General features: G+C 40.7%; 1 protein-coding gene across 5 annotated transcripts in view; it reads right to left on the bottom strand.

Moving 5' to 3' along the window:
* Positions 1–229: 229 nt before the first annotated feature.
* The window catches only part of LOC108575649 (calcium-binding mitochondrial carrier protein Aralar1), a 17,110-nt gene continuing 5,062 nt past the window's right edge, over positions 230–12,277 (bottom strand). The window contains exons 1-17 of one of the 5 annotated variants that reach the window (XM_017938491.1): positions 11,563–11,792; positions 6,377–6,433; positions 6,072–6,214; positions 5,880–5,995; positions 5,668–5,807; positions 5,463–5,609; positions 5,245–5,386; positions 5,081–5,174; positions 3,932–4,022; positions 3,785–3,860; positions 3,496–3,614; positions 3,250–3,420; positions 3,011–3,151; positions 2,743–2,937; positions 2,564–2,666; positions 1,791–1,881; positions 230–1,537 (exon numbers count right to left, since the gene is read on the bottom strand). In XM_017938491.1, coding sequence (XP_017793980.1) covers positions 1,363–1,537; positions 1,791–1,881; positions 2,564–2,666; positions 2,743–2,937; positions 3,011–3,151; positions 3,250–3,420; positions 3,496–3,614; positions 3,785–3,860; positions 3,932–4,022; positions 5,081–5,174; positions 5,245–5,386; positions 5,463–5,609; positions 5,668–5,807; positions 5,880–5,995; positions 6,072–6,214; positions 6,377–6,433; positions 11,563–11,595 — 2,034 coding nt within the window. In that variant the 5' untranslated portion in view covers positions 11,596–11,792 and the 3' untranslated portion in view covers positions 230–1,362. Of the gene's footprint in view, positions 1,538–1,790; positions 1,882–2,563; positions 2,667–2,742; positions 2,938–3,010; positions 3,152–3,249; positions 3,421–3,495; positions 3,615–3,784; positions 3,861–3,931; positions 4,023–5,080; positions 5,175–5,244; positions 5,387–5,462; positions 5,610–5,667; positions 5,808–5,879; positions 5,996–6,071; positions 6,215–6,376; positions 6,434–7,811; positions 8,055–11,562; positions 11,793–12,277 lie in introns of those variants that run through there. The other 4 variants (XM_017938493.1, XM_017938490.1, XM_017938489.1 and 1 more) reach the window with 4 other exon arrangements.

Raw genomic sequence — 12,277 nt, 5'->3', positions numbered from 1 at the left:
ATTCCTTTTTTTCACAATTTCCAGAGGTACAAGATATACCGATAAACGCTTCCAAAATTAATTTTTGTATTGGATTAAGAAAGCTGATAAAAACTCAATTTTTTTCATAAACAAAAATACAATCACCCAGATTGTAAGTACTAGAAATGTTAACAAACATAATTAAAAAAGTTTTAATATTCATACCTTCTTTGGTTTTTTGAAAAAAAAATTTAAAAAGTATGCTCGTTTCGACCAAAATCTCCCCTCAAGGATCAAAAGAAACGGAAACCGTCTCGTGGAGCTTCTACTTCCTCTCCACTCGAACGGAAATCCTACAAAAATAGCGTGAACTCCTCGCTTAAGGACAAGCATGTTTTCCATTCACATATATAAAAAGTAGAAAAAGTAACATGGCGGCCAAGAAGGCGTTTAAGCAAAGCTTAAAGCGCGAATCGGTTCTTTCTCTTGCTGAACAAGGCTGGACTGAACATTTTTTGTTTAAATATATACACAATTTCACCCTTTGCACTCCTATTTCCAATCAACCATAATTTTTATTCGTCATGTTCATGCCAAAATTCTGAATAAGCAAAGGGATATCGAAGAAGAAATACATTATTGCTACGCTAATAATTGGAGGAATTTTATCGACCACACAGAACCCAGTGCAAAGGATGAATCGTGGAAAAAGAAAGTGTACAAAGAAGATAACAACTACCTCTTCTGCTTCTTCGCATCGCCAATCCATTCGAGCTCCACACATAAGCGTAAAGGGACTGTTCTCGTGCTTCGATAATGTCTTTAGGCTAAACCGTCTGTGTTTTAACTCGTCTAAACCCTGTGTATGATTTATCCACGATTCCCTGCTAGCTCGATCTCGGTGAAGAGGCCATCACCGAGTGGTTGTGCGCGTTGACGCTGTCCTTTTATCTTTTTCTCCAGATGCACGCCAATCAAGCTACCTTGAAGAACCACTGACAGTCCCTACCATACTTCTAACATCTATCCTTTGATTCTTTGCATCAAACAGAGTAGAACGATCAATTTGGAATCATCTTTGGCTCTTCTAGGTTCGATTCTCGTGCATCTTAGACCTCCAATTCCTTAATTTCCCTAAGATATATTACTCTTCGGTCTCTACTTTATCCAGAAAGCTTCCTCTTCGTCTCCTGAGGCACCCTACCGTTGACTCCATAAATTCTAGGTCCTGTGGTCGATCGACGACGACACGTTCTTATATTCGCTCTGTTCGTGGTTCTGTGGAGCTCGTTCCTCGCTCTTATTAGGACACTTTTCAATATTCAGCGACTCATTACGCAATTCTGAGGATGACAGGGGTCGCTACAAGCTTACTGGTCTAGCTGAAGCCGACTGACGACGTTACTTTCCGGTGCTAACTGCTTGAAACCTCGGTAAACAGAGACCAAACTTTGTCTCGATGCCTGTGAAGATTGGTAGAGCTATCTGGTAACCTCCTATGTGATCTGGGTTCGTTGAGCGGATCTCGTGGGCTGCCCCTGTAGTTGGAACCTTTTGCTCCGACCCGGTAGGTCGACTGGAAGACACATTTTCGAATATTAGACAATATTCCATGCTTCGTTTATCGAAAAAATATTCAACGTGCATATAGTAGTTGGTGATTTTCGTGAGAGATTTTGAAATTAGATAAGAGTAAGCCAGCTGGAGCTACTTACCAAAAAAATAAACAGTTCCAAATGATTTTTTTGAAATGGATGAAATAAATTCCGGCAATAGAATGAGAATGAGGTAAATCGTAGTGAAGTAAATGTTTATAATTGTATACTTACGAGCCTCCGAAGTCAACCACGAACAGCCTCTGCAGGACTTCATAGGTGAACAGCGTGACGCCAAACTGGGGCGATGATCTAAATACTCGTGCTGCAAAGTAGAAGCAACGAGTAAATAAAATTCTATTAATTATTAAGTTATTTTCACACACTGGTTCATACTCTTTGTCTAAATAAAGATTTGAATCCAAAAAATATATATGTGAATATATGAACGTGTTATGACCTTTCTATGAATGGACACAGAGCCTTGGACTGAACATTGATAAAAACTCGAGAAAATCTCCATCCTAGGACTAGAATCGACAACGATCATGATTAGTATCATAAATCAACAGATAACATGGTGAGACAGAGAACAGAAGTTACGTGCTGTGTATGAAAAAATGCTTTTGTCAGCGAAACCACTCTGCATAACAAAACAATGAACCTAGATTAAACAAACAGTGGTGAGAAAAACAAATATTAAGAAAAAAAACGAGAAAGAATGGCTAAGAGCAAAAAAAAGATAAACGGTCACGATCAACTGACAGGCAGAGGCAAATAGAAGTACTCACTTAGAAGTAAGTCGCCAGGTCATATTGGGGAGAAAGAATAGTCAATAGATGCAGCAGGGCCAACCCCCGCGCATGCAATCGACCAAACCAAAAATGTATTACTAACTTTCTCAATGTATAACTTAAAATAAATGTAGCGACCAAAATATGTGCTACGAAAATTCGTCTACTTTTACGTTCCCAGGTGAAAGATAATCACGACATAGAATTTTATACCTGTAGCTCCTTTCCAGAACGCCCTGGGTCCCTCTTCCTTATAGATTTTCTTCGCACAGTCCAGCAATCCGTTGTACGTTGTCTGACCGCGTCTTGCTACAACCTTAAAATCAAATTAATAATTAATAAAATGAAGAAAATTGTGTTGAATAAGAAAGGTTATTGGGGATGAACTGTACTTGTAATCTTGTCTTTATTACGTCTGCAGGAGTGACCAGCGCTGCTGCAGGTACACCAGCAAGAGCACCGGATACTAAAAGCGACAAAGGAGTATTGTAACCTCCTTCATCGGCTAATCTTGCTTTCGTATGAGCATACATGGGAAAGTAGATTGCACTAAAGGGAACATCCCTTAAGAAGCAGGCCCGCGCACCCTAGAAAATAATCATAGAGGTTTGATTTTATTTTTACCAAAAATTGAAATTATCCTAATGACAAAACACTAACTTTATATAGACCAAAAATGCCTAATTCTTTAACTACGGTCCAAGCTCTGACTTTAGAACCACCAGCAATTTCTCCAGCCACCTGTAACCGAATCTTGACGATTTCCAGAGGATTGGTAAATATCACTTGAGAACCTCCAGCCTGAAAAATGCAGAGAATTAAAATTGTGATAAATGCAACGAACGTGAGTAGGTGTTAAAGGTCGGAGAACACGAAAATGACGTTCACGGATCACTTACACAGGCGCCGGACATAATTTCCCCGTATAGAGGCAGATTGCCATTTTTATCCATGAACTTATCTCTGACAAAGTCGTTAACGGTCAGCTTGATGGCCTTTTCAGGCGCCACGCCCATCAGCTGAGGCACCAGACCTCTGTACAGACCGAAGAAACCCTCGTGCCGGATCACCTGTCAAACGCAGGACACCAACTTCATGATTAACAATGCAGGCAATGTGTCGTGGCGAGACTTTTCGATTCCAACCTTTTTCAAGCAGTCAAAGCTGTTCCTGTACATCAGCTCACCGACCAAAGAGCCTGTCCTCTGATTCTGCATCCTAGTCTTCACCAGGTCAATTGGGTACACTGCCGTGGCACCCACCGCTAAATGCAAAACATTATTTATCTAGTCTTTACCTTCACTTCTTTTTACCACCTTTTTCACTCCACTCCAATGTTTTCTAATGATTCTTATTTTCTTTCTAGCTAATATGGAGTCCCAGAGTCTTCGTGGCTGCAAAGAGGGGGTGAATGATAATAATCAACGAACGTACCTCCTCCTATGGATCCCAAGACGAATCTATATCCGCTCTCCAGAATCTGAACGATCACTCCACGTTCGTCCGGGCTCTGAAACACAAGAAAACTAGCTGTGAAATAATTCTGATGGCATCTAAGGGATTTTCTGTCGCTACACTTACAGACACCGCCTTGATCTCGGCCAAACGCTTCGTGATCTGTTTGAAATACTGCTCCGGGGTGATAGCCACGAGGTCATTGTACACGATTTTTCTGAAATCCGAGAAAATCTATTCTCAACGCATGAATTCAATTTTACGGCGAGGATAAAGCGTTTTAAAAAAATATTCTGGGAAAAAGGAGGAAAAAGATATTAAAAAAAAAAAAAAGAAACAAACTCTCTAGATTAGGTTACACATATAGGTTTTACAAACAACGTCGATGGCGCTGCTTCATGAGCATGAATACTAAGAATACATCCTGCCAATACGAGAGAGTTCCTCAAACACGTCCTTAAGTCTGTCATATCATTACACATATGTATATCGTTAGTGCCTACACGATGTGCAAATATACTGCAAATACCATCGTCCTAAGATAGATAGCTGAAGAAAGTAGGTGAGACAATATGATTACGTGTATATTATCGATCTTACGTACGTACAAATATACATTGGCAAAAGAAATGGGAATCTTCTCTCTGAAAGACAATAATCCTTTGAAATTTAGAAAATAATATTCTGTTAAGACAAAAAAAGAAGAAAAATCAACAAATTCTTTTTTTCTAAATTCATCGTATTTTTATCTTTCACAAGAGAGTTCCCATTGCTTTCGCACAGGACCAACGTTTATGCACTTGAAGAAATTGTAAATAGCACGTGATGATTATTCTTGTAATACAAAGACGCACCCAAGCCGCGAATCTGCCTCGTCATCTTCCGTAGACCTGATCCAGGCAGCGTAAACACGTAAACAAATACATTCAATCAATGGGAACTTCGATCAGCGTTCGTCGATAATGTGGAAAGCTTTTAGGCGAATTTAAAAAATGATTTTCACTCGGCAGGGACAGTAGTCTCCATCCTTCCTTTGCCAAGAGAGAGACACTCGACATTTCTGGATGATGACGATGTTTGCTTGCTGGTGCAACGATAGCATCTTATTATATACTAGATACATATTCATTCTCTTTTGCTTTTCGTTGACCAGATCAGCGTGGAAGAAGATTATAATGCTCGCAGTTTTTTTTTTCCACGTGACCTTTTTTCTGATTATTCTGATTAACAGGTTGCCAAAGAGGATTTCTTACTCTTTTGATTGAAAATACTCACATTGTTTGGTGTTGGAGATCGCATAACTGGAACAGGATGTCCACCTCCAGCGGTGTAATCTGAGACATCATTTGTGCCGAATGAAGGAACCTCTCTGAAATCATTATAAATTAATCATTTCTTTGCATTACTTCAAATGTTCCTTCTATAATTCTTATAAATACCTTTGGTGACCTCTTCGTATCTATGACCATTCGTCGCGTTCAGGTAAATACGTTTAATGAGCTCCATGTTGTTCAAGAGGGAATTAAACGCCATGAAATAGGGGAAACTGACTTTCCGTCCACTGTGCCCGGTGCTGGCTGCCTGCAATTACCATAGATTAATTAATAATTAACAATTGAAGCGTGTAGAATAAGAGAGAACTGAAATGATGACGCACAGCAACCAAGTTGTCCTTCACGTCCTTGGTCAGCAAGTGACTCTTGATGCTGAGCATGATATCCTGGAAGTCTAACGCTGAAATGAAGCCCTGACCATCCTTGTCAAATTTCTTGAACGCCTCTGTAGCGTACTCTTCATGGAAATCCTGAAACAAATGATCAGAGTAATCCAAAAAGCAGGAAGCTTCTCTCTCAAAGACTTACATGCAGGAACTGACTGAATTCTGCATAGCTGATCAGCCTCTTCTTATCTTTCCCAAAATAGAGTTTAATGAAACTGCTGTCCATGTTAAAGGGCATTCTCAGGTGAAGCTCTGTCTTACGCATCACCTCAGCGAACTCGTCTAAAAAGTAAATAGTAGTTAGAAACTTCTTTGTTAATTAATTGAAGATTTCCACGAGAATTCTGTACGCACCAAATGCAACCATTCCATTTCCATTAGTGTCGAACAGCTGGAAGGCTGTCTTGTACAGGGCATCTGGTACACAGAGCAGCCCTTCGAACGCTTGGAACTCGGCAAATGATATGAGTCTGCAAAAGAGTGCAATCTTTAGATTTACTGCTCAATTTAATTAATCCATTAAGTTGAAACAGATTTAATGCAGACCCATCTTTACTGGTATCAACGATACCAGCGAGCAAATTGACGGAATCAGGATTGTAATCTGGATTCGTGTAGAGTCCAAGGTATGTTCTGACGAAGTCAGCCGGGGTCATGAACCTCTCGCCATTCTTCTCTTGTGAAGCGTACTGCAATTACCATAGAATATTATATTTTATTAGGTAACATGTTACAGTAACATATTACGTCTTATCTCAATGATATAATCAAACTGGATCGAACACGGTTTCTACTGAGCTTGATAAGACTTGAATTATCATAAGAGAACCGACTGTAACTGAATCATTTACCTGATTAAATATTTCATGGAGGCGTTCAGTATTCGCACGCTTTAAATATCCGGAACCCTGGAAACATCAAGGTAAGTATTAATGATCATTTAAATAAAAAAGCAACAATTATCGCAAGAAATAAAAAATGTCTTAGAAATTAAATGGTACAAGAGTTGGAGTGTTCCACGAATGACGTCGACATCACAGGTATTAACAATTCAAACAGATCATAAAAAATGATTTAGAAAAATTTAAGACGGAAATTCATGAATCAATCACACGAACTATTACCATCTTTTCGAGCCAGACTGTGATACACCAATACCACTGTAAAACGTAATTACATTATCGCAGATTAAAGGCAAGTCGATGATTTCAAACAACGTCTACGAACCACGAGGTTATCAACGATAGGATTTATCGTCACATGATACAAAAAACAGGTTGCATTTGCGTGCACGAGTTGCGTAAGCCGTAGACGAATGGCCAGAGTACTCTATTTAAAAACTCCATATGCAATAAAATGGTGAAAAATACACCACGGCGCCGTTGAGCCACGCCAAACGTGTTATAAACATCCGCCAACGCTAAATTAATACGAGCCTGACATTATAATAGCCGTCAAGTCGTATAGTTCAAAGTTCACAGGCAAGAATGAACTTAACAACGCCATGCTAAAAAGGGATCATGATCCCCGCAGCCCTGATCAATTAATAATTCCATCCAGATACATATATTTGCCCCTGCAGATCACCATATGAGATATTACATGCGGAATACAAAGATACATCACAGTTGGGCAATTAAATTCATGTACAATTCAATGTTAAACATGAAACTAGCTATACGTGTGCTCTTAGAACCAATTATCATCAAGTTCTGATACTAATTGGAATACTTGAGCCCTTGAGTCACAAAAGTAGGTTGTATAAATTAAAAGGAACTCCCTAACCAGGAATACAAACACGCCACATGTTCATTAAGACGATCGAATCTTTCTGGTGCGTTAATGTATGTAAAAGGCGGGTCACGTGCCGCCAAGTACCACCAGGCTGCCTCTATTATATTAGCTTTTTCACGGTCGCGCGTGGTGCTCGAGAACTTGACGCAGAAAATAATGCGGTAATAATATAAGCCAGTCGGCCAGCGTGCCAGCATTATGAATACGATGATCCAAGGAGATTTCAAAAATAATTCTTCCGCTCTTTGTCCTATATTGCCCTCAGAATCCTTAGAACAATCCTTCACACACTGAACAAACACTTCAAATGGTATGTATTTGCACAAGATAGATAAGAAAATGATCGAAAGGTCGCATCTCGTGGCGCCTTAACACTGTAAACTGCAAAAAATCAAAGGGTAGAAAACAACGGCTAATACAGGTTCAAAAGCTTCCTTTGAAGCTTCTTCCTGAACGTACCACCAGTGAACACTCTCTGAGTGTTTAACATACCATCACAACGTCTTTGAATTCCTCTCTTTCTTTGATTCTTTAGACAAAAAGGGGGTCACAGACAGCTGCGTACAGTACTTCTTCAGGGAAAAAGTGTCATGTGCTCGTTGAAATCAGCATGCTGAGGTTGAAGACGACGCAGGTGCTTCTGCGCGTGTACAATCCGCTTAGCGAGGAACTCTGGTGAGCGAAGAGAGCGTGGATCGCACGCGCGATAGTCACGACGAGACTGATTTGTTTGTCGCTCAAATATGAGAGAACGTTGCCTCTACTCCCTCCACCGCTACCGAGATACCCTGTGATCTCTCCGCCTGTGCCTTTATCAAAAACGTTCCATAGGGGATCTACAAAATCATCTGTGTATAGATTTCGCGGAATTTTATAGAATTCTTTCGTTAGAAATGTTCCATTTACCTCCAGTACTTGTTTCATAATTTTGAGGAAGTCTGAAAGTGATGAGGTATGGTTCGAAGCCATCACTGGCTAATTTGATTCACAGATCAGCTTCCTAGTTCTTTTTTTCTTCGCATGATCGTTTGGTGGGGGTACCAAAGCGCGTGGGGCGACTCTCTGGTTCTTCTTCAACAGTTCTTTCCTCTATTTCTAATTCTTTCGATGACTTTTTGCTCTTGGGGGTCGTTGGTGTCGCTGTGAACGGAAGGCAGAGCCACTCTGTGTGGTCTCAATCATTGTCAAGAGCAGGTATTTTTGCTTGTACCTTGGCCAACCGGTCAACCGGATGGCTTCCTGCTTGCAAACGCGCTCGTTTTGCAACGCCACTCATGTTACGTAATCCTTCGAGCTGGCGCACGTGTCGTTTGTTCACGTTCGCTAATTAGATACGTTAATGGAACCTTTTTCCATACTCGCACTAAATACAAAAGATGTTTCTGAACTTAATCTATTACCACGACTCGCTAAAAAAAAGAAATGTAAAAAAATTCACGGATACAATTTTTTTGGTTTTTTTACATTGGTGTCTTTAGAAAGTAAAAACTCAGGAACACTCGAAATATCCCAACCGGTTGTTAAATTAACATTTCAACATTATATCTAGTGAACGATTAATCATTGGATGTTCAAATGATATTAGACTACTTTAATTTTCTCACACTGGTGTTAAATAGCATTCACATCGTGGCAACTTAATTAAAAAGCGAGTCAGAGGCAGTCTGCCTCCACAAAAGAGCCGTGAAATCGATAGATAATAGCCGTGTGACGCCCAGAGGATTTCCTGCCGCGTTCTATCACACACAATTTACCTAGCAGCCTATATCTAGAGCCTTCAACGTCGGGGAAAATATAGGTTTCTCCGTGGAACGAAATTCTATCGCGGTGCAAAGAACTCTTCTACCACGGCACAGACTCAATAGAGATCATTTTACATGATTCAAAATGGCGCGATTTATCACCTGAGCGTCTGTTACGGTCTGCGGTCACACGGGAACTATGCGAACGCTTAGCTAAAATTAGTGGTAATCGAGGAGAGAATCCGTCTGAAGAGACCAGAAAGTATTTTCAGCGAATTAGCATATCTCTGTGATACAAAAAAAAATCCTCTAAAATTAGAACGAAGGGCAAATTGTCCGCAGGATAATATACAACGAATCGTAGACATTCATTTCCCTGACTGGCAATAATTCCGACGAACTTTATCTAAACTAGACGCCTTAATGCCAAGGTCCACAGTTTCAATGTCTCGCTGAAGACGAGTCAGGGTCGCTGTGTGGTCTTAACTGCAGCTAATTGATCATACACACACTCACAGCAGCTCTAAAACAGAAATAATCTGTAGAAGAAGAATCATACTCGATATAGCTAGAAAACATTCCACCCTACCACTCATACAGACGATCTCTTAACACTTCCTCTTCTTCTGGAGTGCCCGCTGAGCCTTGGGAACAAAGCACATTCGATCACAGCCATCCAGAGGCTCGCGATACTAATTCCTCTTGACGCATAATCGGTCAGATCTCGGTCATTGTAGGGTCTGAAGAGCGAGGGAAAAAAGAAAAAAGAAAAAAGAAAAGCAGCAACAGGTGTGCTCGGTTGGCGGTTAGGGCTCGTACAAAAGCGGCGACGGATAAATCTGGCGCGAACGACTGGAGGCCAGGGCTCGGTGTACTTGGAAGGTATCTAATACGGTTACGGAATTTCAACCCGCTATCGATGGACTGAACCGCGGATAATCTAGACAACAACAAGATGACACGTTTACGTAATGAACAACGCCGGTACAATTACTACCTGCACCGTCATTTCTGACGTTTATCTAGCTGACTATCTTGCAATCATAATGAAACAAGTCTTGTGATACCTCTTGATACCACTGACAGTCTTCTAAATCTCGTCGTATCTTTCTTTCATCGGAAATTTCCTTAGAAATGTTTCTCAAGTGATTTTGCTGGTCTTTTGAAATTCTGAATACCTCAGATTAAGTTCCAATTGAATTGGAAATTCTTTAGATATATGTACCTCCTAGAATGATTTGACGACTGCAACGTTAGAGCTTAAGATTCTGAAATGACCCCGATAAGCCATTGATCCTCCAAACTTCATTTCAACCTTTCACCCTTGAAGCTTGAGATTTTGCGGACTTCAAATCTACTTCCTTCCAAGGTTAAGACACAAATCTCTTTCACGGAAAAATTCTATAGGCCTGTGATCAATAAAAATTACACTGTCAGCACCGCGACACCGAGTATCAATTTTCAAGGTGCACAAAAAGGCATCGCTATGTGAGAAACGTTCAACACCTCGCGAGGTACTTATTAACCGATTACGGACCTGCCGGGACCCGGTCGTGTGTACTCGTGGTCGCAATGACACTTTATCTCGTTTGTCTGACACAGTTTGTCTTCGGTAACCAATATAACAGCGAGCAAGACCTATAAGTATTTTTAACTGATAATAAATGCAAAGAAAGAAGTACCAAATGTCAAGAGCACATACGTATAATTGACGGAAGAAGTACTATAAGGAAAAATATCGACAAGCAAATCGAACAAAATCTGAGAAGATAAGAATCGAAAATGTCAGTCAGTACCGCGTGAAGTTTAGATCTGATTTAGTCTTAATAGAAAAGCATAATATGTCGCATGCGACCCAGGATGTCCCTGCATAAATCGGTGCCGCTACACAGCATACTTGAATTTACGATCTTGCTATATTTCTTCCACCAACTGTATTATACGTGCAGTAGAAGAAAAAAACGTATGCATATCTTGTTTCGAACACAGAATAAATATTATTCATTTATACGTCGTTTATACTTTTTTCTCCTCACTGGCAATAATAAATTCACGATAATACCATAGTTTCAGAGAGAAAAAACTACAGAAACATAATAAAATGAAACGAAACTTCACCGTGGGTCCGTTTAGTCCCAGCACATGTCGTTCAAGGGTTAACGCAAATCACAACGGCGAACACAATCGTATCTACGCTAAGAAAGAACGGAACCTCTGATAGTATCCATCAATCAACCGCATTCCAACGAAATTACTTTACCGTCCTCTTCCCCGTGCCTCACCAACTCGTCCACCAAAAATTCAACACTCATTCATCCTCCTATCTCCAGTTCCATACACCCAGGCTAAACAACATGGCATAATCTGCAATCACACTCACTGAGAAGTATTCGGCAGAAGATTATAATTAGAAAATCTGACGTGGAACGACTAGAACACTGTACCAACACCCATTCCTACTGTTGCAAAAATTCTGGAATCATCTCTCTCTCTGAGCTAACCTGTTCGTAATCCCCGTTGTCCTTCTGATACATTCTCCCTCCCTCATCCGTTTCCTCGTCTTAACAAGCAAGTATCCACACACACACTCGAACGAATTGAATCACACGTAGGCAGGATGTACGTTTGAACACTGGCAACCTTTGACCCCGGATCACATGACGGTACACGGCGATAGAAGGAGGCGTGTGGATCGTCGTCTCCAGAGAGAGAAACTACCTCGAGGACGATCCAAACGTGACTGGCGTCAGCTCGACGCCAGCCTCGCGACGCAACTGGTGCAGGTTCACGCACAGCAGGGAGGTGGACACGAGGTCCACGACCCGCTTACGGGGAAAACTGTTACAGGAAGACCCAGATATATCACACAGTCTCGTGCTCGTGCTCTGCAGACCTCCAGCTGATCTCAAACAAACTGCTAATTTCGTCATCTTCTTCCTCGTTGTACAATTCTTGCCAATTTTTTTCTTCTTCTCTCTCTCGGTTACACCATCATTTTTCCTCTTGACCATTGCAGCAATTGGTGTCAATAAGATATACGATTAATCAGAATTTACACAATTTAGAAAAGAATTTGCGGAAAAACAGAAGACGTTCGAAGCTTTGTGGATTCCACTCTTTGAGAACATGATAATGGAAGATCTTTGTACATACCTTCTTTCATAGCCTGCTAAACTTCCTCAGACATACTTCTGGACCAGCATGAAAGACTATTGC

Source organism: Habropoda laboriosa, unplaced genomic scaffold, assembly GCF_001263275.1.
Source record: "Habropoda laboriosa isolate 0110345459 unplaced genomic scaffold, ASM126327v1 scaffold295, whole genome shotgun sequence".
In the NCBI taxonomy this organism is placed as follows: domain Eukaryota; kingdom Metazoa; phylum Arthropoda; class Insecta; order Hymenoptera; family Apidae; genus Habropoda; species Habropoda laboriosa.
Note: the sequence above shows the minus strand (reverse complement) of the source record. Positions and strands in the feature narration are given on the sequence as shown.